This window comes from Mytilus trossulus, chromosome 2 (assembly GCF_036588685.1).
Source record: "Mytilus trossulus isolate FHL-02 chromosome 2, PNRI_Mtr1.1.1.hap1, whole genome shotgun sequence".
Taxonomy (NCBI): Eukaryota; Metazoa; Mollusca; class Bivalvia; order Mytilida; family Mytilidae; genus Mytilus; species Mytilus trossulus.
In genome coordinates, this window is record NC_086374.1 from 67,432,891 (window position 1) to 67,460,749 (window position 27,859).

General features: G+C 31.5%; 1 protein-coding gene across 2 annotated transcripts in view; it reads right to left on the bottom strand.

The window, feature by feature from the left end:
- Positions 1–27,859, bottom strand: part of LOC134707849 (coatomer subunit alpha-like) — a 37,067-nt gene that overhangs the window by 5,116 nt on the left and 4,092 nt on the right. The window contains exons 4-26 of one of the 2 annotated variants that reach the window (XM_063567942.1): positions 27,218–27,298; positions 26,683–26,759; positions 24,081–24,190; positions 20,806–20,835; positions 18,501–18,716; positions 17,661–17,796; positions 16,835–17,068; positions 16,433–16,499; positions 14,459–14,534; positions 14,135–14,217; positions 13,153–13,292; positions 12,323–12,408; positions 11,581–11,719; positions 8,804–8,966; positions 7,827–7,973; positions 7,032–7,221; positions 6,249–6,344; positions 4,841–5,053; positions 3,833–3,922; positions 2,270–2,454; positions 1,745–1,813; positions 1,164–1,300; positions 558–744 (exon numbers count right to left, since the gene is read on the bottom strand). In XM_063567942.1, coding sequence (XP_063424012.1) covers positions 558–744; positions 1,164–1,300; positions 1,745–1,813; positions 2,270–2,454; positions 3,833–3,922; positions 4,841–5,053; positions 6,249–6,344; positions 7,032–7,221; positions 7,827–7,973; positions 8,804–8,966; positions 11,581–11,719; positions 12,323–12,408; positions 13,153–13,292; positions 14,135–14,217; positions 14,459–14,534; positions 16,433–16,499; positions 16,835–17,068; positions 17,661–17,796; positions 18,501–18,716; positions 20,806–20,835; positions 24,081–24,190; positions 26,683–26,759; positions 27,218–27,298 — 2,952 coding nt within the window. The remainder of the gene's footprint in view (positions 1–557; positions 745–1,163; positions 1,301–1,744; positions 1,814–2,269; positions 2,455–3,832; positions 3,923–4,840; positions 5,054–6,248; positions 6,345–7,031; positions 7,222–7,826; positions 7,974–8,803; positions 8,967–11,580; positions 11,720–12,322; positions 12,409–13,152; positions 13,293–14,134; positions 14,218–14,458; positions 14,535–16,432; positions 16,500–16,834; positions 17,069–17,660; positions 17,797–18,500; positions 18,717–20,805; positions 20,836–24,080; positions 24,191–26,682; positions 26,760–27,217; positions 27,299–27,859) is intronic. The other variant, XM_063567943.1, reaches the window with a different exon arrangement.

Sequence of the window (27,859 nt, forward strand, 5' to 3'; positions counted from 1 at the left end):
AAATATTTCTAAATATCATGTTGCTCCTGATGCCTCATTTTCATATTTATGAAAACATTATATGCTGTTCAGTGATTGTCATTTGTTGATGTGGTTCATAAGTGTTTCTTCTTTTTTGTTTTCTATATAGATTTTATATGTATTAGATTGGTTTTCATGCTTCAATAGTTATACACTAGTTGTTTTGGGGACTCTTTATAGCTTGCTATTCAGTCTGAGCCAAGGCTGTGTGTTGAAGGCCGTACTTTGACCTATAATGGTATACTTTTTACAAATTGTGACTTAGAGTTGTCTAATTGGCACTCAAACCAAACTTCTTAATTGTAATTACATTAACTTACTTGTTAATAGTTTGACCTCACTATATATTACTGTGGAGGTTAAAAGCAGGATATTTTCGCTAATAACAAATACGTCTGTTCAGCCATAACTTTTAATAACAACTCAAAGAGCCCAAGGCGACGTCACTGAAGTCGCCAACGTCGCCAATGGTAATGTACAAAGATCTACAAACTTAGGAACGTTGTAATCCCGCGGTTATCTCGACAATTACTAACCTCAGCTATTTCTTGTTTATTATCTACCACCAGTAATGGTACACCAAGGAGTATACTTCTAAACTTGACTATAGCATCAGGGAATTTACCAGTGGTTGTAAGCTGGTATGCCACCTGGAGTTGTTGTACTAAGGAGGATAATTTTAACCCCACAGCTGGTACTCCACTTCTCGCCCCTGCTTCTTTCCTGTAATTATTTATAACAGTATTATTAAGAGGAGAATAATATTTTTTCAGATGTCAGGATTGAGCCTTTTTGTAAGGATTCAGGATGTGAAATTATCAAGATTCAAGAATAAAACAATTTTTCTACATCTAGGAAAGAAAGCTTATATTTTCTGGAACTCGAGTCTGAGTTTGTTTATCTGGGAATTATGGATGACTCCATCTCCTGTCCTTCTTAGACAATAAAAGTCAATTATCTCTTCTCTGACACAACAATTCTAAAAAAAAAATGGTTATCTTGAAATTTACAGTATAAAGTGATCAATTATGTTATCTATTTTAGCTACTCTTAGACCAACATAGAAATAACAGCAAGGCATTACATTAACTCATTAAAATTCCTATTATATAAAAATAAACAACAAAATCCACTTGACTTACCAGTTTCTATGAGGATAACCAAACAATGGAGGATTTGAGGGGATTCCCTGGAAACATGTCCTACTTCTACTGTAGGTTTGTAAAAATAACTGCTTGTAGGTATCAAAACTGACCACACCAACTTGATCATGGAGTAACTAGAAGAAAAGAATTAGTCATTTTTGAAGATGGATCAATGATTAAACATTCTGTATTGTCACTAAATGTCTTTAATACTGTGGATTCATTTATTTTTGTGGGAACCAATCTTCGCGTATTGTGGAAAAAAAGTAATCTTAAGGATACTTGATCTAGTGTTTTTACCATAATTTGCATATAAGCATATAGAAAATTTGCACTTCTTCGAACATGTTAATTTGTGGTTAACCTTTCACAAATTCTGCAAAATGGTATCTAATTAATAATAAGGAATCCGCAATATCAGAAATATTACTTTTTATTAAAAAAAAGAAAACAAAAAACACAAAAATAGGAGGAAAATTTAAAAAAAAAGAAAGGGTAATCAAATTTTCAGAATTTTACGGACGTCTGTTTATTGTTTTTTATTTGTCATTATTTTCAAGACGTAGTTAAAATATTACCCTCATAGCTGTTTCAAAAGATCCTGCCAGCACATGGTCCACTGGTAATTGTGAATTATTGCACCAGACCTGAAATATACATAATAATAAACATACTAATTAAAATTACAAATTCATAAAAGTTATTATCTATCATTTTCATTTACAGACCTAAATAAAAGCTTGATGTACTAGTTTAATGAAGTGTCTTAAATGTATGCTTAAGACATAAATTGTGCTGAACTTTTTATAATTTTTTTTTTACAAGATGGAGATACTTTCAAAGTGTAACCCTTTCTCCTGTAAAAGGTATTCAACAAGAATAAATATATATTATAAATTCAGAAATTATTACGATGTTTTTTTTATTGCAAAAAATGCAACAGGGTTATAATCGCAATAATTTAAACTCGCATTTTAGTCTAAAATGACAAAATCGCAATAATAATTGCATGCAATAATTTCTGTATTTACAGTATATATCTACATTGTATAAGCTAATATCAGTGTATCAGAAAAGTTTTTCTAAAGATGAAAATCCCTTACTTGTGTTTGACTTGTTCCCTTTGTTGGTGGTACAAAGTATCCTTCTCCTGAATCACCACCTGAGGGTCCTACATCTAGATCAGCAGGGAGTTCAAGGTCATCATCTCCAACATCCCATCCTGCACCTTCAGCCTCACCTCCTGGGGTAGCTTCATCATCAAAACCACCACCACCACCAAATCCTTCTGTAAAATAAGATTAAAGAATTTTATTCTTTAAAATATACCAATGCAGTGGCGGATCCAGAAATTTTCATAAGTGGGGCCCACTGACTGACCTAAGAGGGGGCCCGCTCCAGTCACGCCTCAGTGATTCCCTATATAAGCAACCATTTTTTTTCCCAAAAAGGGGGCCCCCCCTAAATCCGCCTCTGCAATGTAATAGTTAATATGGGCTATCTGACTTTTTAACACATTTATACAATACATAAAACATAATTTTATTTCTTGAGAAATTTGAATTGCTTGAGCAATATACGCCTCTTTGACAAATAAATGACAAACTGTATCATATTCTAAAAGTCTGGATAAGCATTGTTGTTTTTTGAATTATCAATAGACTTTAATTTCAACATTTTTTCTTCTTTAACAAGTATATGTTCTTATTGAATACATAGACAATATTGCATTATATTCAAAAACAAAGACAGATATGCATGAACTATGAACTATCAATACTCAATGTTTTAATTTCATCAGTGATTTGTTATCTTTTTTTTAACAAACCAAATGTAAAACATTGAGACTATAAGAAATTTTAGATATGATGAGACCTACCCATTGACAATGACCTCAAATCTCCACAGAAATAGAATGATTACTAATTACTTTGGATTACATTGCAAAATGTAATAAACAAGTGAAACTGCGAGCTACTGCTCACTGATGATCCCCCCACCGCAAGTGGATAATATTATTAGTGTAAAAATATGCAAGTGTTCGGTAAACAGGAAGTTGTCAAGTGATCAATCTGAAAACGCATCACACCATATAGCTGACTTAGATAAACCCTGAAACCAAATTTCAGAAATCCTTGTATTGTAGTACCTGAGAAAAATGTGACGAACATTTTCAACTTGGCTATCATGTGTAAAATCATACAAGTGTTCGGTTAACAGGAAGTTGTCCAGTGATCAATCTGAAAACACATCACACGGTATAGCTGACTTAGATTAACCCTGAAACCAAATTTCATAAATCCTTGTATTGTAGTTCCTGAGAAAAATGTGACGAAAATTTTCAACTTGGCTATCATGTGTAAAATCATACAAGTGTTCGGTTAACAGGAAGTTGTCAAGTGATCAATCTGAAAACGCATCACACGGTATAGCTGTCTTAGATAAACCCTGAAACCAAATTTCAGAAATCCTTGTATTGTAGTTCCTGAGAAAAATGTGACGAAATTTTCATGGGACGGACTGACTGACGGACGGACTGACGGACGGACGGACAGACAGAGGTAAAACAGTATACCCCCCCCCCCCCCATTTTTTAAAGCTGGGGTATAACCCCTTTTTTAAAGCGGGGGTATAATTACAGCTGATTACTGTAGAATATAACTTACCATCATCAAGGACAAGATCAGCATCATCACCCCATCCTTCACCAGCCCCCTCGTCCATATCAACAGCAGCCATACCTCCTGCTGCCTTGGCTGAAACAAATATGTCCATAGGTTAAGTAACAAATATGTGCCTAGATCAAGGGAACAATTTCTTAAATTAGGATCCGACATTACAACATTGGAGAAGTTTAGTCAATGAGAGTTTGACTGGTATCAGTATATATTTAAGTGTTAGTTCATCATTAACTGTGTCACCCCACTGCCCTTATAAGGGCAAACAAATGGGTGATGGAAAATTGATTGTGAAATTACTAATCAGCTAGTTTTTGAGGTCTTGATAGAAAATATCTGACTTATCTTAGGTTGTCCTTTCAGATTGATTGAGATACTTGTGATGATTTAAGCTATCAAATTAATCACCAATCATTCAATATGATTGATTGATTGATGGTTGCTTTACGCGGCATTAGCACAAAAAGGCTATATCGTGGCGAGAGCTAATTCGAATATTTTGACAATTTAAAGCATATTTTTAAAATAAGACAAAAAGTCCTTCAATATACTAAAATTCTAGACTAAAGCAAATTGATTCATTCAATATGAAGTAAGTGTATAAACTTTACACTTGTGTATATGACTTTTGTCAAATGAAGTCATATTGACTTATAAGGTTCTGATAGAGCTGCTACTTAATCCATAACACAACATGAAATTTATTACAGCAGAATGCATTGAGTGTGTAGGTAAAGGTAATATCTTTGGTCAGCTTGCCATGAAGTGATTATTAAGTTAGGTAAACTACCCTTCTTTAAGAGTAGACTAGTCCCACAGATAATCAATCTATCTGTCTGTAGGGCTAGACTATTCTGAAAGGGGAAGTATACATAACCTAATAATGACTTCACCATTCAGCTAACAAGAAAGCTAACCAAAGATTCTACCTTTAAAACCACACTCAATGCATTCTGCTGTAAAGAATAATTTCATGAAATGTTTCCACCAACTAACCTCCAGTTGCTGCTACAGCTCCCTCAAAGAATCCTTTGGTCCTTGTAAGTAATGGCCAATTACTCTCCTGTTGATTTATGGGTACTGGAGGTTGTGATAGCATGGCATTGGGGAACAGATCAGGAACACGTTCATTTTCACCAAACTGTTCCTTTAACTGTTCTGCTTCTTCATTGAGGCCGTGAGTGGCTGCTGTGACGTAAGCCAGAGATTCTACAACAAACAAAAATGACAACTATACAACTATGAACACACTTTTTTTTTTTATTAATAAACCTAGCTTATATACAGTGAATTCATTTATTTTCATGGATTTAAGAAAAGTTTTTTTTTTTGTTGATATTTGATTTTGTTGTTTTACAATAGTTGATAAACAAATTTACAGAAAAATTCTTAAGTCATACATTTAAGGTGGTATGGGTGTCTTTCGCCATCTTGGATTGTAAAAAAACAGAGAATCTTAGGTCCATATTTTCTATCAAGTTAGCAAAATTTGATGCAGGAATGCAGATATTTATGTGAATTTTCATTTAAAAGAACCATTTTATAAGAATGTAACTTAGAAATATTAATATTTTCACAAGTGTATATTATTTTTGGTTATTTTTGAATATTTTCAAATTTGCATTTTAAGGGGAGGTAACTCTAAAACAGTGCATTTTCTGAAGGACTCTACATGAAATTTTCCTATTTTGTCTTTTAGCCGGAAAAAACGCACGGTGACCCTATCTTTTCTTTTGATATTCTCAAAGCATTGTCTGAAAGCTATCTTTTCCTAATTTATTTTACAATTCTATCATTTCGTTTAGTTTCTAATCACAAAATATTGGTATTTCCTGTATAATCCATACAAAATTTGTCATTTTGTCACAACCTGTAGCTTGAGAAAATGCGCGGTGACCTATCATTTTTATAATATTTTTGAACATGTATCAATAGATACTACATTCTGACAAAGTATGAACAAATTCTATCATTTTTATTTTAGACTCCCATACCACCTTAAATTCCTGTTCACACAAAATGCATGAAAATTGATGAATCCATTATAATAAAAGTTTTATTGTCTATCCCAAATTCATGTATTTGATTTTGATGTCATATTTGTTATTCTCGTGGGATTTTGTCTGATGCTAGGTCCATTCAGTATGTGTTACATTTTAGTGTTGTGTCGTTGTTCTCCTCTTATATTTAATGCGTTTCCCTCAGTTTTAGTTTGTTACCCCGATTTTGTTTTTTGTCCATGGATTTGTGAGTTTTGAACAGGGTTATACTTCTGTTGCCTTTATTTATCATGTTCATATATTTTTTCTGGAGCAGTACAGAACATTTGTTTTTGATAACTTTGATTGACTTAGTATAGATTTATTGTACTACTGAACTGCTCAACTCTATAGAGAAAACTTACTCTGTCCAACATTTTTCAAAATCTTTACCCTCTCAGCAGCGTCCCCTAAGAACAAAGCGTTTTGGAAATGGCTACTGGTGTCCTTTCTAATCTCAGCTAAAAAGAAAAAGAAAATTGATGACCTAAAATATTCCAAAACGATTTCATTAGATTATATTGTTTACATAGGAAGGCATAATTTGTCATTTAACAGTGTATAACATAAAAATTCTCAAACAATATATATGATTGCAAAAACTGTAAATTAAATACATTAATTTAATACATTAATTTTCTAAATAATATTGTTTAAAAATTAAAGGTGTTTTGCATCAAATATTTATAAAAAAAACCTGTGTTCTAGCATTGAAATTATCCAATTTTTAAGTCAATGTTTACATCTGGTTTGAAATTTTCTCGATAGAACAGAGATGTTTATCAAGATTATTCTAATGATTGCCATAAAAATTACCCAAATCATAATGAAATGTCAAGAGTCTTTGTATGGAGTTCACCATATAATATTTATCTTATCATTCTTGTACATGTAAATTACCACCTCTGTGGTCTTATGGTAGTCATAGGTTCTAACTCTAGCTTGGTCAAACCTTAGACCTCAAAATTGGTATTTGCTGCTACTATACTAAACAGGCTGCATTTATGAGTAATCGCAGTCAAAATAATGTGTCAAAGTTGACATTTAAATAAACAAAAAATTTATCCAATTATGTCTAGGATTTTCTCTTATGCAATATACAAATATATCAAAGATGCATTTTTAATCTATTGAAAGTCTTTACTAACCAATTTTCATCATTTTCCTTAGTTTTTCCAGATTTCCAGTGAGGAGATATAAGAAAGATAATTTATCAAAGTTCTTTGTTCTCTGATAAGCCATTTCTACAACTTGATGATTTCCCTGTAACAAAGCAGCCTCTCCTAATTTCTCCCAGCAGGATGGATCGTCCAAGGCTCTGGCAGCTTCCAAAGCAATCTACAAAGTATATGTTAAAACTTAATCATGTTAATATCAACTTCTATCTATCAGTTGGTTCATTTACCGAAAAATATACTTTTATTGATCACATCATATTTTAAAGTTTTATATAGAACATAGATCTTTGGGCTTAGAGCTGTTCTATTAAAACATACATGAAACCCAGGGAAGGCACTTTAAAAACACAGTGACCACCTATAGAAGCAATTTTAGAGTCCTGCATACATTTAAAGCCCATTAAACACAATACTTCGCACCCACCCATAGTGGCAGATTTAAGTTGTCTTCCCTGGGTCCCATGTATGTTTCTATTGAACCGCCTTTATTTGGTATCATTCTTTACAGCATTTGACGCATTTGTATCTAAGATTCTCAGTAATTTTGTAATCGTTTCCAAACTATAAAAAAACTATGTCATGGTTGAATAAAACAGAAAAGAGAATGAAACAAGGAGTGTGTCAAGGACCCAACAACCTGACCAAAGAGCAGAAAACAGCCCAGGGTCACCAATGAGTCTTCAATGCAGGAAGAAAATACAGCGCCTGGAAAAACTCTTCAGCCAGCCCCTAAACATGAATGTATACTGTGTCAGCGAAACCTACCTCTATATTTCCACATTCTAAAGCCAGACCAAATCTTGTCTTCTCATCTTTAACAAAGTGTAAAGCTACTTCTGGATAGCCTTTCTTTTGTAAGTAAGAGATAATACTCTGTCCGACCAATTTAGCTGATCTCACCATATGTAGAACCTAGAAATGAAAATATTAATTTATTTTAAAAATCTAACAAGTAAACAGATTCATTCTACTTATAACAAGAATGTGTCCCCAGTACATGAATGCCCCACTCACACTATCATTTTCTATGTTCAATGGACCGTGAAATTGGGGTAAAAACTCTAATTTGGCATTAAAATTTGAAAGATCATATCATAGGGAACATGTGTACAAAGTTTGAAGTCGATTGGACTTCAACTTCGTCAAAAACTACCTTGACCAAAAACTTTAACCTGAAGCGGGACAGACGGATGAACAGACGGACGGACGGACGAACAGACGCACAGACCAGAAAACATAATGCCCCTCTACTATCGTAGGTGGGGTATAAAAATGTCCATGAACAAAAACTGGAACAATCGTCAAACTGCAAAGTATAAGTTACTTAGTTTTATGAAACTATTTTTTGCATTTATAACTTTAAATTTTAACACACAGCAAATTTCATCTTTAAATTTCACCCATGTACATATCTTTTTCAATTACCATATTTTTTTTTAGAAAAGATTTTAAAAAAAATTAATAAATATCTATATCTGAGGGGGGATAGGAGGGGTCCTGATCCCGAAATCCCGGACTTAATAAAACGAAATCCTGAGGTCCTCAATTTAAATAAAGTAAATCCTGAAGTCCCGAAATCCGAAAAAAAAAGGGTCAATCCTGAAATCCTGAGCTTAAAAACACCCGATCCTGGAGTCCTGATAAAGGCCCTATCCCCCCTCATATCTATAATCTTTTAAGGTATAGAAACAACCTTGACATGGTTACATTCTTGAATTAATGGTAAAAACATTGAATTTTACCTCTTCATATTTTCTGTTTACCAATGCAAGTTTGAATTTAAATTCAGTAGGGTCAATACTGAGAACCCTTGGTCTGGCCTCTCTGTCAAGGCAATACACACTATTTCCTTTAATTCTGGTAATGTAGATTGGTAAATCTAAAGTTCTAATAATACCATGGTCCCTGTAAAAAACAATTTCACATATATGTTTGTGGACATATTTTCATATTTTATAAAATAAGTTTTAATTTTTCTATTTCCAGAAAAAATATTCATCGCTGCAGTTGTACATTAACATCAGTGATATTGATTCATAAGGCCACGGTTTTTTAATTTGTTGGTTTACGGATTTTTCCCTTAAAAAAGTCGGGTCGGTCGGTCGGAAAAAAAAAAAAAAAAATCTTTCAAAACGGAAAAATATGCAAAATAAATATATATTTCACCTTACTAACAAAATGTTTGTCTTATTTGCTGTTTTGTCATCATTTCTTAACATTTAATTCAATGAAATATTATTAATCAGTGATCATGAACATCGCATCCATGACATCGTTTAATAACTTTTTGTAAAAAAGGGGGGTTGCACGGACAAAGACGAAATTAAATCGTAATTTCACAAACAAGAAAAACAGATTCGCGTAGCTCTCAATCAATTCCAGAAAACTTGGTAAATAATGATCTTCAATCACAAAAACTAATAAAGAAAAAAAATGTAAAAATGTCGTACAAAAATAAGTTTAAACACAAGTGTCGAAAAACGTAATAGACTCGTCCACTGGAAAAACAACAATATCGGGTTAATCAGTTGTCATGCAATCCGGTTTTTATCCCAATGATTGATATTTATGAAACAAGAAAATTTCATAAGAATGGTTAATATTCAGTTCTTTAATTGATGTGTCACCAAGGTTCACTCCAGAGCACTGTAAGAGCTAACTCGTATGTGCTGGAACCAAGGGACAGGGGGTCAGTCTATCGCTAGACTTAATGTTCTGATAGGCATAGCTAAAACGCAAGGAAGGTTTTCATAATTTAATTACTGTAAACGAATTTAAACGAATGATGATAACAAATCAATTAGTAAACAATTCCAAATAATAATAATAATCTAATTAAAGTACAAAGTATCAAATCTAAATAACAAATCCAAAGTAAAACTATTTCTCCTTAAAATGTAAGATATAAACTAAATGCCAAAATTACTAAATCATAAAATGTACTTAATCTCAATTTCAAAATATAAAGTCTCAAAATAAAGTTTCTCAAAAGTATTTTCTAAAGTTAAATTTATGAGTCAGAGATAAATTTAGTCTCACACTACATAGTCAACTGGTAGACTGGTAGACAGTCTTATAGGGCCAGTATAATGACATGAGTAGTGTGAGGTTACGCTTCCAAAACACTGACTGTTATCTTAAAAATTCCCAAAAATAAAAGGTGAGTCTAAAATACATTTTTGTCTAAACACTACAAAGTCAACTGGGAGACTGATCGACAGTCCTACAGGCCCAGTATAATAGACTTTAGCAGTGCAAGTTTAGGTTTCCGAAAGGTGACTGATTTTCCTAAATTCCACAACGCTATTTATATTAAAACCAAATATAAATCAATATGACTCGACCTGTAAATATTACTCTCATTAACAAAAAATAGACATTAATTAACAAAGCCTAATCCTAGTGACATATGCTAATTACAATTAGTCTTTTACAATTAGTCTTTCACAATAAAGTGCTTTGAGCAAACTGTGACATTCCGAGTACTAATGCCACAGCATAGGTAAAATTAATAATACAGATTAATTAAAACTTTTACAAAATACTAACATTTAATTTCCTTTCATAAAATAAAACATATTTTTATCCAAAATAACATTAACACAAATTTAAGCCAAATAACACACCATGACAGATGTATTCCACCAGTCAACATTTGGAAAAGTCTATTTCTCTGAGATGATGCATCTTACGGACTGATGACAAATAAGGGAAACGAACTTATTTTGTAATAGGTTTTCAACACAGGTTTCGTTCCACAAAATTATTTGCGCAAAAGACATTTCAAGGTCAGTTATAATTGATTTGTCTATTTTTAGAAACGTAAATTGTAAGTTTTATTTTTCACAACAGAAAGTGTTATCAACTTTGTTAATGATTAATGCATTTCATTTTATAAAAAAAGTTAATTTTAATTATTTTTCAGGGATAATGCATTGATAAGGGTCGGCGGGAATAAAAAAAAGCATGAAAAGTCAATTTTATTTTTATTCTGAAAGTCGGCAAAATCGGGTCGGCGGATCCGTAAACCAACAAAATAAAAAACCGTGGCCTAATCTTCTATATGACATGTAAATTTAAAGTTTGGTGAGTTGTCAGATTAGAAAATGTCAGATATTCAGTCTAATTTAGGTTAGCAAAGTCGCAATTGGGAAAATTTAAAAATTAGTTAAAAATTATTAGGTGCATGTTTTTACATGTCCAATTAGTATTTAACATTCCTTAAAAACCACAAATCTTTAATCTAAAAAAAACACATTTATAACATTTACAGTGTATTCATGTTTTCTGCTAGCAAAATTCCATTATGTTTGACCTTCAATAGCTCAAGTGTGTTGGAAAGGTTTTATTTAATATCAGTCAGGCTGCCTATAAGATGTATAACTTAAAAGACTATAACCATGTACAAAGTTTCATCAATATCAGTCAAGCTGTTTAAAAGATGTATCAATTCAGGAAGATTTCAACCACATGTAAAGTTTCATCAAAATCAGTTAAGCTGTTTAAAAACAGTACTAACCCATTGGTGAGAGCATATTTGATATGATTACTGGTTGTGTATACAAACACACCACTTTCATCCCAAGCTCCACTTTTAACTCTGATGTTCTCATGGATGGTACACAGATTTTCTAGTTTTCTGTTACACACAGATATCACTGAAAAACAATTGTATACAAATCTTATATACTTACATAAAACCTTGTATATGTTATATGCCCATCATTTTTTTTGCATGTATTAATTACCATCATAACAAAATTGTATGTAGTTACAAGAAGCAAATTGTGTAATATTATTGTTATAATTTAACAGTACACCCTATATAATCAATGTTATATTTTGATGCTGTTTTTAGTTTTTGTTTTCATTCTTGACACACTTTAAATTCTTTCTACTACAGTGAACCAACTAATTTTCAAGAATAATTATTTTCTCAACATTTGGATTCGAAAAATAACGTTAATATAAATAGTGGCTAATATGTACAACTTGGATCTTTACTTATAAGTTATTTAACAACATCAAGCAAATATTTGAAAATCAAAAATTAAATCGCCGCAAAATATGCAAGTAAGGACTAAACACTAAATAAAGTATCAGCGAAAATAAGTGGTTTACAGTATTTATTTAAATAGTATTTATTTAAATCCGAATGAACTGTCAAAAATGCAATCTTATTCAAGTCTTTACCATAATCAAATCAGAATATTTTCAACAGTATAAATTGGGCATGTGTTAATAAAATTAGAATATCTTACCATGTTTGCTTAGAAGAGCAACAAATGACATATCAGCTGACCAAACAACATATTTCACTTTAGAAATCTTCACAGAGGCTAACGATCTGAAAAGTAAAAAAAAAACATCTGTCATTATTCTAATATCTAAAAGGGGGTGGATCCTGGACTTTTTTATGTGGGAAAGTAATCCCAAAACACTGTTTGATCTATAGTGAGCAAAGCAAGGCCAATTTTTCTTTTGTGATTTTGTGCTTAAAATGATATATTTTCCAATAAAAGGTAGGTTTTCCCGTTGCACTACTTGAATCCCCCACTGGCTAACTAAATACTCATTTCATTATTGCTGAAATAATTTGCTTAGTTACTGTACTCAGTTGTATATTGACATAAATTTATTAAGGTCACTATTAATAGATTTCGACTTAAATTGATATGCAGGCAAGTTTAATTCAAAGTGGATGGAATTGAAGCATTTATTCCAATACTGTAAACTCAGAAATTATTGCGTGCATTTATTATTGCATATTTGTCATTTTAGACTTAAAAGCGATTTTAATTATAACGATTTTGAGAAAATCCTGTTTAATTCATATAAAACATTTCAAAATGCGAGTTGAAATTATTGCTTTTACAACTCTGTCGCATTTTTCACAAAAATAAAAACCTTGCAATAATTTCTTAATCTACAGTATACAATCATTAACATATACATTGTTGGGTTGATGTTTAGACGAGTTGTATATACATTATGTACACAGCCATGTATCACCATCATTGATGGCAATCCAATGGATACATCTGTTGTAGAGTTGTCACTGACTCAGACGTACTTATAAATATATATATACCTTTTCTGTTGAACATCAAACAATGTGACACCATCAGCATCCTTCAATAACAAACATCCAGTGCCAGCATAAAATATATCTTCACAGTTAGGGGCTGGTACTTTCTTTGTCACTTCATTCTTAAGATTCTTGATAACAATCTGAAACAATCACAAAATATTCTATTTATTTTCATTTCAAGTTCCTTTTATTTTTTCATATAAGACTTTAAAATAGCTCATGAAAGATCAATTACCAAAATTTTAGAAGATTCTTAATTTTCTTTCTTTTGTTTTGAGACCTTATGATACCAATGCAAATATAAGGTAAAAGTCCGAGTCAGCCTTTTCCCGCCATATTCTAAATCTCAAATATCTCGAAAAGGAGGTCCATGACCTATCAATATTTATAGCTTATTGTTATCCTTAATTGATGCTCTACCAGCTTGGGTTATCAATTTTAACTTCTGAATTTATCAATTTTCACCTAGCCTCACCTAAGTACATCCTTAATAACATCTTCTGACACCTGTGTAGTAACTCATTTGAAATGATTTGACTACGAAGTGACTGCATCAGACTTAATAAAATTTGTATCCAATACAGAAAGGATATTCATAAGAATATCTGACTTAAATTTATTTGATGAAATATTTGTTTTTTTAGTGCATTTATACTTAAAAGCATATTTACAGCATTCTATTGAAAAATCCAATGCAAATCAAGTATGCATTAAAAAAAAATCCATTAAAGAAAAGTTTAATCTTGTAGTATATACGATACAAAAACTTAAATATCAAGTCACTTACACTGTGAGTTTTGTCTAACTTAAATATCAAGTCACTTACACTGTGAGTTTTGTCTAACTTAAATATCAAGTCACTTACACTGTGAGTTTTGTCTAACTTAAATATCAAGTCACTTACACTGTGAGTTTTGTCTAACTTAAATATCAAGTCACTTACACTGTGAGTTTTGTCTAACTTAAATATCAAGTCACTTACACTGTGAGTTTTGTCTAAGACTGCAAACCTGTTCCTGGCTACCCACACAGCGGTCAGTCCAGCTGATCTCTTTCCATCAGGAGCTAAAGAAAAAAATATTTATAAATCCATAAAAATCATCATGTTCCCTCTTTTATTCCCTTGTTTTGTCCTAAGTTATTCACTAAAACCATGACAGTGTCAGCTTTTACAACCAATTTAGTTAAATTCTTGCAATTGTTGAAAATTATAACAAAATATATTGTTTTGTCCTTGACCTATCAAAAGTTTTAAAATAAATTATCATTATCTCTAATAACAGTAATAAACATTTGTATGACTTACAATCAGGGTTCTGTGAATCACTATCCTTTGGTATGGGATATAAATCATAAGTAGAGTTCTCTACAACCTGTGTTCTCTGAAAATAATAAATCATATTAACTTTGCATTTGTAATAAATAATAAACAAGAGGCTGTCACAACGACAGCAAACCGGATTTATTAACATTTATTTGTGTCCTGGCAATATCACAAGAACCATTACTGATGAATGGTGAAAGTGAAAATCGTCAATATCAAATTTGACCTCCATTTTGTCATCAGTATCAACATATTAAAATTTGAAAATCTTAGAATGAATGGTTCATAAGTAAATGCAAAAACGTGAATGGAACGCGCATTTTACGATCTTTCAAGAACCATAACTCCTGAACAGTAAAAGTCAAAATCGTCATTTTTGAACTTGACCTCTATTTTGTCATCAGTAACAATGTTAAAATTTCAAAAGCTTTGGTTAAATGGTTCATGAGAAAATGCACGGACACGACTGGAAACACCATTTTTCAATCTTTCAAAACCCATAACTCCTATATGGTAAAAGTCAAAATCGTCATTATTAAACTTGACCTCCATTTTGTCATCAGTAACAACATATTAAAATTTGGGAAGCTTTAGTAGAACAGTTCATGCGTAAATGCACAGACACAAATGGAAACTCCATTTTTCCACCTTGCAAGAACCATAACTCCTGACCGGTAAAGGTCAAAATAGTCATTATTGAACTTGGCCTCTATTTTGTCATCAGTAACAACGTGTAAAAATTTCAAAAGCTTTGGTAATTTGGTTCATGAGAAAATGCACGGACACGACTGGAAACATCATTTTTCAATCTTTCAAGAACCATAACTCCTGAACGGTAAAAGTCAAAATCGTCATTATTGAACTAGACTTCCATTTTGTCATCATTGACAACATTTTAAAATTTGGGAAGCTTTGGTAGAACAATTCATGCGTAAATGCACGGACACGACTGGAAACTCCATTTTTCAAAAATTCAAGAACCATAACTCCGGAACAGTAAAAGTCAAAATGGCCATTATTGAACTTGACCTTCATTTAGTTGTCAGTAACAACATATTACATTTTAAAAGCTTTGGTTGAACGGTTCATGTGTTAATGCATGGACAACATTTGACTGCCGGCCGCCCGACCACCCAACCATCTCCAAATCAATAACTGACATTTGGGTCACCAAAATCCGGTTAAAAGTCATTGATAAAAATAAATCTAATACAAATGTTCTATGTTTGTGAAAACAATAATGTGTCCCCAGTACATGGATGCCCCATCCACACTTTTATTTTCTATGTTCTGTGGACCGTGAAAATGGGGGGAACTCTCTAATTTGGCATAAAAATTAGAAAGATCGTATTATAGGGAACATGAAAAATAAGTTTCAAGTTGATTGGACTTCAACTTCATCAAAAACTACCTCAACCAAAAACTTTAACCTGAAAAGGGACAGACAGACCGACCAACTCACAGACAAACAGACAGACGCATAGACAAGAAGACATAATGCCCATAAATGGGGCATAAAAATTCTTCTTCATGAATACCAGTTTATTATTCTGTGAGTAAATTATGTTCTAATCAATGACATGTTGACCAAAGTTAAGTTAGTTACTGATAGCAAAAGTTTAAAGAAGATTTTGAATAAGAGTTCCCTTGTCTCATCATAAATCTATAAACCTCAAAATATCCGTCTTTCAAAGTATCATGGTTGTTAAGTACAAGTCAACTGTAAAAGAGGGGGAGTTTAATTCTGCATTTTTAAATTTTGTTTTTAGCGATTTTTCTCTCTTCTTGATAAATTTTGCACATTTCACTCTTTTTTTATATATATTTTTAAAAGCACCCAGTTATTTATTCTTTTTTTTTTGGTCCATGTTTCTGTACCTTTTGCCCATTCTTCTCTTTTCTGTAACCCCATCTAGCCCCTCCTAAATATAAGCTTAACAGCATTCATGAACTTACTGTACAAAGCAGGACAGCATTCTCTGCTGGGTTGTAGGACATACTATAAACTGGAGATCTGCTTCCCCTGAAAAATAGCATCAAGATTAAACATTGAAACAACGTAAAATTGGGAGATAATCCCCTGTAAAATAACATTTGATTCACTGTAGAACAAAGTAAAGACTGCAAGTCAAACTTGATATTTTTACAAATATACTATTTCATTGGTATATTTATATAATATGAAATGATCTTAAAATGTGTGTAGGTCATTATACCAACTTTATCAATTTCTTGTTCATATTCGTTTTCAACTGGAGACTGAATACTTCCAAAATACTTTCTTCTTACCAACAATGAGAACATAAGTTCAGAATTGGTACCCACGAAAATAAATGAATACACAGTATATCTACATACCCTCTGATCTGCATGACTGCACCATCCTTTGAAGTACTAAAGTCCAGTTTCCTCAGGTATTTATCTTTAACATAGTACACTATGTTGTTGTGAACTGCATGTGCTGGACGTTCACGTTCAAGCTTGAACACAATCATGCCACTATCATGACCAGCAGCAAACAAGTTCAGAGTAGGATGAGCAGCCATTATCCAGAATCTATCATGTTCTCTTCGGAAAGTCTGCACTCCAGTCCTGTTAAATAAAGGTTGATTTTTGAAAAATAATGTGTTGTTAAAAGGTTAAGAATTCAAAATCATCTTAGATATAATGGTGCAAATGAGTTGGCTTTTTGGTATGGGTTTTGCTCTCTGATGAGAGCCTTACAGTGATCTATAGGTGCTAAATATGTCATTTATTTTTTATCTCTTACAGAGAGTTACCTCAATGGCAATCATACCACATTTTAATTTTACTTTTTGTTTACAAATTTTGTTAAGTTTTAGCTACTCTTAATCTATACTTGCATCTACCCTTAATAAAAAAAGAACCAATTACACAATAAATGAATAGGCTTTAGTCTTGGCAATGGTGCAAGTGTACTCAATTGTTTATGATTTAGAAAGGATTAGGGTAATCATGACCTTATCTATTTATAACATTATGCATGTAATCAGATTCTATGATCATGTCAAAAGATACAATCAAGTAGTCCAAGAAAACTCCCAAGAACAAAATCAAACCAGTTAATATGATATCTATAAGTATGCAACCATCAGATAAATTTTTGATGTCAGAACTATGTTCACTGAGTTTTGTGTTATATAAAAACACACTACATACAAACCTTTTGCTCATATCCCAGACCCTAATACTCTTATCCTCTGAGTTACTAAGTATAAGCTCATGTCTAGGATGGAAAGTACAACAGGAAACATTGTTATAATGACCTCTACATGTGTCCACTTCCCATGCTTTAGCATCTGGATAATAAGAGGTTTTGAATGTTATTTTATTATAATGAGAATAGAAATATACAATGAAAGAAAGGAGAAGAGCTAGGAACTACTATAATTGGCACTGCAAAGATGTATTTTTTAGACTTCAATCATTTTAGTAAATCTGATGTGTTTGCATTGCTGAATGAATTATTTGTAGAGTGTAATAAGAAAAATTGTAAATGTTTTTCATATTTATAAATGTATTAGCCTGATACAGAAAAAGAGTTCATTTTAGTCCTTTAATTTTCTAGGAATTATGTCAGTGACACCTTTTTCAACAAAATACTGTGGAATGAGGTTAAATAATATATTTTTGGATATCTGATTTCGTGGTTATGCCAAACTCTGTTTACAAGCCTACAGTTTATTTTTAATTCATTTAACATTTGAATTTGTGCTTCAACTTAACCAACCAAATTTATGAAAATTTGTATTCTGGGGAAAAAATGACTCCACGGTAGTATACTATAGAAACATTAATTTTTCGTGGGGTAAAAATTTCATGGTTTTGTCTTTCTATAAGATTTCATGGGGAATAAATTTCATGGTTTCCAGTAAATGGTAGTGATATTATAGTTATGTTAAATTTTCATGGGGGTTTTAGTTCGGTGAATATATTCTTTCCACGAAATAAAAGAAATTAAATCCCCCTAGAAAATAACTGCTTTTACAGTAGATATAATCACCATTCATTCTCCATAACTTGACTTGTCTGTCGTCTGCTCCTGATACAATCAGTGGAAGTGTAGGATGAAAAGCTGCCCAGTTAACTCCCCTGTCATGACCTTCAAGGACATGTTTGACAACAGCATCAGACATTCCAAATAAATCTGTCTGTCCTGAGGCTCTTAATCTGTCCTCAATACTTGATGGTCCTGGTGATACATTCTTCTTCCTCAGACCTGGAATTAAAGTCAAATCATAACAAATAATCGATAGCCTCTTTATGGATCCCTGAAATGATGCCTTCTGGTGAAAAGTTTACCACCTCTCTAGCCACTAACATGCAGTGATTATCTAGTATAGTTAGTATAACAAAAACATCTTAAACTAGCCACTTTCTTGAATCTGCCATTCCTAAACCTCGTCAATACAGTACTAAATTTAACACATTATCAGATGCAGCATAAAAATATTAAATACAAAACAATTTATCAATGAATAACAAAATTTGATACATAGGATCAGGGCGAGGAATAAATTTAAACTTGCAAATCTTAAATCAACAGACTAAGAAATTAAAATTCTATTTTCAAAACAAGGTTACTATTTATCTGAAATTGTCTAAAATCTTAAAATTGTTTCTCATATAAAACTGGTGAATTTGGTTGCATTTGGTTATCATGTTCAAGCAAAATTGTAAACAGTTCAAATACTCAGTTTTTTTCTGTACAACTAACAAACAGAAATCACCCTGCCAAGTTATAGAGGAATCATGCTTTCAATTCATTATAGCAGAATGCAAATAGAATATCATGATCTAGCATAACAAACTACATCCCTATGTACTAGCATTGACCATGGATTTATATACATGTACTAGCAGGGATTTTTATATGTTTTATCTGACTTTTTCATTATGAGACGAGAGTAAAAAAAAGATATAATTGTCATGATTTTGTGAGTCAAATTAATTTTGAAGTGTAGTATTAAATTATTATAAATAGAATCTTCATCAAATTTGATTTTTTTTATTGGATTTCTAGTTTTGGCTGCTTTTAAAATTGCAAATGTAGAAAAAAAATATATATTTTTAAAACAAGTATAATCGACAAAAAAAAGAAACACACCACTTCAATTAATTTATTTGGTGTAAAAAATTCTCTAAGGCATATAACTTTTCAAAAAGAGAATTAAATGAGTCAAAATTTTTACACAATGATGACACCAATGAGAAGGTTAAGAATTATAATTTTACATCTCAAAAATTACAATTTTAACCAAAAAGAAAAAATGTTGTTAAATTTGTAATAACTAACTTTCACTTGTAAAATAACTGAGATAACTTTGTCTGAATACGAAATCGAAATTGATTTAAAATCTTTTTTTTTTTTTTCCCTTTTGAGGTTTAAATCTAAAGTGTTGCCCCTAAAAAAAGAAATTTTCCATGTCAAATCTGCATTAATTTGAAGAATTTGCTTAGAATATAACAGATTTGTACAAATTTGTATCAAAAACATGAAACTACTATATAAAGTAAGATGTGGCGCATTATTTATGTTTTTAGATATGGGAAGATGTGGTACACTTCAGCAATGCATTCTGGTCTGAATATGTATAATTAAGATGCTGATATTGTTTTTAATTAATATATAGCAAGATTCACATCTATCAAATTTTATTTTTATGAAGGAAATCAGGTGCTTTATTAAATATACACATTGAAGGAAGCTAGCATAACAACAAACATGCAAGATCTCTCAAACACATTCAGATTTTCTTCAATGATTCACTGTTATTTCAATAAAATATAATCATTGATGAAAATACTTACAAAACAAGGTTTTAAAAGAATCTAAATAATTTAGGTAGTTTAAATTTATCTTTAATATCATTAATTTCTAAAGAATAAAAATTCCATACAAGAGATCTTATTATTCTCTCATCTTGAAGGAAACCAGGGCAAAAGATTAATAAGAGTATGAATTGAGATTTAAAGCAGGATTCCATTTAAATATAAGTTTATGATTTGAGGGATCAGGAGCAATATAAGAGGTTGGAATGGAGTAATTTATCTGGGTCGAGTATGCTGAAATATAGTAGGGAGTTCACTTTATTTGGACACCTTCTCCCAAATCTTATAAGCCCTTATTAACAAATCAACCCATTCAATTCTTTAAAAAAACATCATTCAGAGGTAGTAATTAAAGTGACTATAGATGATATTTAAATTTGAAACATCCAACTACCGCCATTTTTTTGGACAATTCACATTCATAGCAAATATTAATCAATTTCATTCCGACACCACAGGACAATTAGAAATCTCACCCTCCCCACTTGCACTTTTGGCAACCATCCCTAGAAGAAAAAGCAAAGAATTACAGCAAAGTAAACAAAAACAGCTGAAACAAGTGATAGACAGAATATGCAAACACTTATTCCATCCAATTGTGTTATGACAACAACTGGTGCAATTCAAACTTCCTTCCACTCCAAATCATTTAGCCAGTCAATTGTTTTGAAAAAGAAAACACTAAAACTGTAATGCAAGTTCTGAACAAGATTTATATTGTACATGCACTATTTTGTTTAGAAAAAGAACACACTCTATTTTAAAAATAAATTCTGAACTAGAATTATATTGCTCATGCATTTTTCTACACTTAAATCTGAAATTATTGAGTACAATATTCCTGTTTAAACTAATTCCTGAAATTAAATCGGTGTGGCTATTCTGTAACAAAAAACCTCTTTAAACCAAATGATTCATAAATTAAAGAACCTTAGTGAGCACGCTCACATACCCCACGTCCCCACATTGTCATTGGAGAAATTAAATAAGTGTAAGGAAAAAAATTGTATAAGAAAAAATATTGAATAATAATTTCCTGTCAATATCCACATCTACATGCATAGTATGTCCTTATTATTTACAAAATTTCCTGAAATTCTGTTGTGTGGTTTCAGAGGGGTTGAGATGACAAACTGTTGCAGAAGTACATTGAAGCAAATAAGTTCAAAGGGGCGTAACTCCTAGAAAAAAAAATGAATCAAAATTTGTTGTCGAAATGCACATCTACGTAGTATGTCCTTATTATCTACAAAGTTTCATGAAATTCTGTTGTGTTGTTTGAGAGGAGTTGAGATGACAAACTGTGGAAGTAGTACCTTAAAGCAAATAAGTTCAAACAGGTGTAACTCCTAGAAACAAAATTGAATCGTAATTTCCTGTCGATATGCACATCTACATAGTATGTCCTTATTATCTGAAAAGGTTTCATGAAATTCTGTTGAGTAGTTTCAGAGGAGTTGCGATGACAAACTGTTGCAGTATTATATTAAAGTAAATAAGTTCAAAGGGGCGAAACTCCTAGAAAAAAAAAATGAATCAAAATTTGTTGTCAAAATGCACATCTACGTAGTATGTCCTTATTATCTACAAAGTTTCATGAAATTCTGTTGTGTGGTTTGAGAGGAGTTGAGATGATAAACTGTGGAAGTAGTACCTTAAAGCAAATAAGTTCAAACAGGTGTAACTCCTAGAAACAAAATTGAATCGTAATTTCCTGTCGATATGCACATCTACATAGTATGTCCTTATTATCTGAAAAGGTTTCATGAAATTCTGTTGAGTAGTTTCAGAGGAGTTGTGATGACAAACTGTTGCAGTATTATATTAAAGTAAATAAGTTCAAAGGGGCGTAACTCCTAGAATAAAAATTGAATCGCAATTTCCCGTCAACATGCACAACTACATAGTATGTCCTTATTATCTGAAAAGGTTTCGTGAAATTCTGTTGTGTGGTTTGAGAGGAGTTGCGATGACAAACTGTTGCAGTAGTACACTAAAGTACATAAGTTCAAAGGGGCATAACTCCTAGAAAAAAAATTGAATCGCAATTTCCCATCGATATGCACAACTACATAGTATGTCCTTATTAACTGAAAAGGTTTCGTGAAATTCTGTTGTGTGGTTTGAGAGGAGTTGCGATGACAAACTGTTGCAGTAGTACGTTAAAGTAAATAAGTTCAAAGGGGCGTAACTCCTGGAAAAAAAATTGAATCGCAATTTCCCGTCGATATGCACATCTACATAGCATGTCCTTATCATCTGAAAAGGTTTCGTGAAATTCTGTTGAGTGGTTTGAGAGGAGTTGTGATGACAAGAAACAGGACTGACGGACGGACGGACGGACTGACGGATGGACTGACGGACGGACAGACGGGTCAAAAACAATATACCCTCCGCAACTCGTTGCGTGGGGTATAATAATATAAACATAATGATCTTCCTGCACAGAAAAGATACTAGTCACTATGATAATATTGTACATGTACAAATGTATATAATAACTTATTTATTAACAACTAACTATACTGTATGGTACCAAAGCCTAAAAGCATTAAACAAACATTAGTAGAAAGTAAACAAGACTACTAATGAGGTTTAGATATATCTATCAGCAAAACAATTATGAGATAACTGTATTGTATTTTAAGCTCTGACAGCATCAATTGGTGATTTGATGGTCGTAAATAAAGTTTACTCCTTAGTGGAGCCAGTAAACAGGTATTTTCGACCTTCAAATAACAAACTAATGCAGTCAGAGCTTAAAATACAATACAGTTATCTCCATTCTAACAGTACCAACAGGCAACAGAAAACAACATCAAATCATACATTTAAAATCTGTCATATATTGTCTGCCTTTGAGCATACATTTTGAAAGCATCAATTGTGAATTGATGCCATGAAAATTGGTGTCGTTATCCAATCAAAACAAAGAGTGCTGAAGATGTTTTTATTTGCAGGTGTATCAATTCCACATATATGATCTAATTTTATTCAAAGTATAACAAGAGTTTATATGTGAAAGAAAGGAAGAGGAGAGAAAAAGAGAATGATTCTTTGCTAAATTTAAACTTTGAACAGTAAGAATTTTTTCCATATCAAACAAAATTTAAAGCTTCCAATGAAAGTGTTTGAATGTTTTTTCTTTTTAAGGATGTGGATGGGAAACAGAACAAATATATATGACGTATAATGTTATTAATTTGTTCTATTCCAAAAAGAAAACTTAGTGTAGAAAAGGGTATAGGTGCAGAATTATCAAATAATTGTTGGTTAAAAATAGTATATTTTTTACAAAAAAAAGCAATTTGATTAGTTACAATTTTTATAACTTAGGAATATTTCATACAATACATACCTGAAGTATCGTACATTTTTTTTCAACTTAAAATATCTACTATGATATACTACATAGCTGTCAGATATGTTGATTACTTTTCCTTCTTAAAAATGTCCACTGTGGCCTCATTTTTTCAAATTATAAATGTCTATGATTTTTACCTGATGGTGCCAACTGTTTTTCAACTTTGAAAAGTCAAATACGAAAATTACCTGATTTGTTTTACAAGTTGTTCAACTAAGAAATGTCTAACATAATCTAAACCTAATGTGTCCCAAATGTTTATCGACTTAAAAATGTCATTTAGTAAATTTAACAGAAAAACCCTACCAGTTTTCAACTTGGATATATATGTCTTTCACAGTAAATACCTGATGTCTCCAACACATTATTCAACTAACAAATATCTACCTGATATGTCCCATACTCTTACAGTCTGGTCAAGGGAGGCTGACACTATTAAGTCCTCAGATGGATGAAACTGTGCACACATTACAAAATGACTGTGTCCTGCCAATACACTGTAAATGAGAAAAATGTTATTTCTGATTAGCAAAATGCTTTTTTCATCAAATTATTTTATTGTAAATTTCGGAAATTATTGGTAGGTTTTAATTTATGCGAATAATCCAACTGTGTCAATCATAAGAACTTGCATTTTGATATCGGAAAAAACATCTTATAGAGCTTTTCCTGAAATCGTTATAATTAATTTCACGTCTATGTCCATTCTTAAAAAATTGCAATAATAAATGCTAGCAATAATTTCAGAATTTACAGTTTTTCAGACAATTCAAATGTAAATCTCTTTTTTATACATCTGTACAGTTTGTAATTACAGTTTATGTTAGCACCTATTGCATTACATATATGAAATTAAATTGATTGATTAACAATTAGTTTATCCTGCATCAGTACAGAAGAGCAATAATGTGAAGAACTTTTAAAAGGTTACTATTTCTGTTAAAAATGACGATAAGATCTTCAACAGCTGACTGGATAAAAGTTTGATTTCAAAAAGAGAAAAAGTAAGGCTTACATTAGTTCTCATTTTTTTCTCTTTTTGAAGTCGAGTGCACCAGCAGGAGCAAGGTTTGAACTCACAACCTGTGTTGACTGGTTAGTGATTACAGAAGTAGAACTACATAGACAACTAAGCCACAGACGATTTTCTCATCCCAGGCATAGATTACCTTAGCCGTATTTGGCACAACTTTTTTGGAATTTAAGATTCTCAATGCTCTTCAACTTTGTACTTGTTTGGCTTTATAAATATTTCAATATGAGCGTCACTGATGAGTTTTATGTAGACGAAAGGCGTGTCTGGCGTATAAATTATAATCCTGGTACCTTTGATAACTAATGTAACTGTAACGGTTTATTTCTTCCTCTGTGATATTTTATACTGAGGATAATTTGTCCCGGTAATTTTTTTCCAGGCATAGTATTTCACAGGTTGATTTTTTCCAGAGGAGTGAAAATCTATCTGTGTTATGCGGATAGTATGTACCGGTATATATTTGTCATACTATATTTCACAGAACCGTGTGAAATATAGTCCCATTAACTACTATGTAAGTTACTCACAATCAATATATACCTGACTATAATTATAAAATGTTTCACAAAGGTAGACCAAATTTGCATAATTTATCAAAGGGAGGTAATTATGAGCAATTTACATTTTAAAGATATTAATATAATATATTTCTGAATCTATTTCATAGTGAAATTTTTCCTTGAATCTTATTTTTTATATATTCATTTATATAAAAAGATGACTTACAACTTGATTTAATAAGACAGATAACATTTCACAGGTAAATACTATCCAGCTGTTAAACATGCTTTTGTTCCAATATATTGTTACGCTATGATTTATCTGATTTCCATATAATCAACAACTACATCTCTGTCCCCAGACAAAACTATTTATATAGTTAAAAATATCATGATAATCAAATTCTTCTATTACTGTTAACAGCAGTAATGCAATTATATTTCTACCTTACTTTTAAATTTATATTTGTACTGAACTCTGAAAACAACTCACTTTTACATGCATTTCACTAACCTTACTTAATCATGATATTATTTTCACAATTACGATCTTTGAAATTACTTCTGGTTTTCTTCCCTATGTTTCATGATAATTTTCTTTTTAAAAGGATGATATTGATTTGAATATTTCAGGAAATTTTTTCAAGGATAATTTGTGAAATTATTGCCCATTTAAATATAATACATTTTTTTTTTAACAATTTCGCTTTATTTCAAATACACTATTATTATTTCATAGTATTTTTAAAGGTTGAGTTTTTTCTAATAACTATTCAATAAGTTAACTACCCAGATAGAATTTCACGGCAAAGGAAAAAATATCCCAGGGAAATATTTTCCTCCAGGTAAAAAAATAACAACAACTACTGTGACATTTTTTCCTCCGGATCAAATTTCACCCGGATATAATTTTGCTTTACATAACAACTAAAATTAAGGAGATCTGGAAAACCAATTTATTTTCGCAGATCCTTTAATTTATTTTTTATTATATCTCATATTTTGCAGCAATTTAATTTCACGATTGTCAAATATTTTTGATGTTGTTAAATAGTATCACAGTTTTTGTATACGCCCAAGTTTATATTCCCACTCCCAATAAGTCACTTAGTGAAAATAAGTTGGTTTACAGTAATTGCCAATGAGACCAACTATCCAGCAGAGTTCAAATACATGGATTATGATTGATTGATTGTTGGTGTTTTAATGCCACTTTTTATAGCACTTTGGGTCTACTTAGTGGCAATCAGTTTTTATTGGTGGAGAAAACCAGTGTCCACAAAGAAAACCACAGACCTTCAATAGGAAAACTCACAACCTCAGTGTTGACTGGTTAGTGATTACAGAAGTAGAACTACATAGACTTAGCCACAGAGGCCCCTAAATGGGTTATACAATTATAGGTCACCATACAGCCTTAAACAATACTATGCTTCATTGGAGTTGATCTTACCAAACACAGGTTCTTGATTGCCAGTTCCATACTCTGATCGTCTGATCATCTGAAGCACTCAATATCCAAGGATATTCCTGATGAAATATTAAAGTCATTTATTAAAGCAACATAATATGATTAAGAATAATAAAAATGCAATATGTTTATGTATTTCACAATAGTTTATTTAATCACTAATCTAGAGTATGAATCTATTGTGCTGTCTAATGTCTAAGAGACATAAGATCCCAAAAAACAAACATGCTTATTACAATTTTTCACAAACACTATTTTAATTGAATCTGAGGTTTTGCTGTCCTAACAGCATTTTAAACAAATGATACAGTAAGGATTACTCAATTTATCAGTGGAAAACCTAAAACTTTACATCTTAAACTGTATCAAGTGTCATCACTATGGAAAGACAAAAGTAAAATTGTTCAATCCAAGTACATGAAGTACACATATTGAAATCTATACCTTTTTCAGATTCCCATGTTACACTAGTTACAATAGCATACAAAAGAATGTCTATTAATGAATGAAATCTTACATGATGAAAGAATGTTGTTCTGATGTAATCTTGATGACCAAGTAAAGTAAATAGACACCTTTTCTGTTTGTAGTTCCAAACCTGAAAAGAAACAAATATGTTAAAGCCTTGTTAGAAATCTGTCGCATTTCTTTTTATACATATATATGCATATACAGTACGCCCAGAGAGTTTGTAATCGCGAACTTTTATCACCGATTTCCGAGTGTAGCGGTGTGACACCGCGAATCACGGATTCTACTCCCAATTTCCTCCAAAGATTCTCTCCCAACACCGCGTGGCTGTTAATTGGTTTATTGCCCATCGGTTTAACTGAAAATTAATGACGCGTGACAACATAATCGGATTAGCCAGATTTATTACCTTTGTACATTTAATCGATCTTGATTGCACCTGTGTGCTTTAAAATACGTTATTTAAATGTCCATTCATTGTCAGATAAAAGTGTGACATTTTTATTTAAAATAAGATAATTATTCTTGTATGTATATGCCCATGTCATTGTCATATGAAATAAAACGTAAAAAATACGAATAAAACACTTATTTAGTATTTTCATTATAGCCCGATCAGTTCATAATTTTTGTTTTTTCAACAAAGTTTCAACAAAGATGATTTTACCACAATTAGAACCTTTTATGA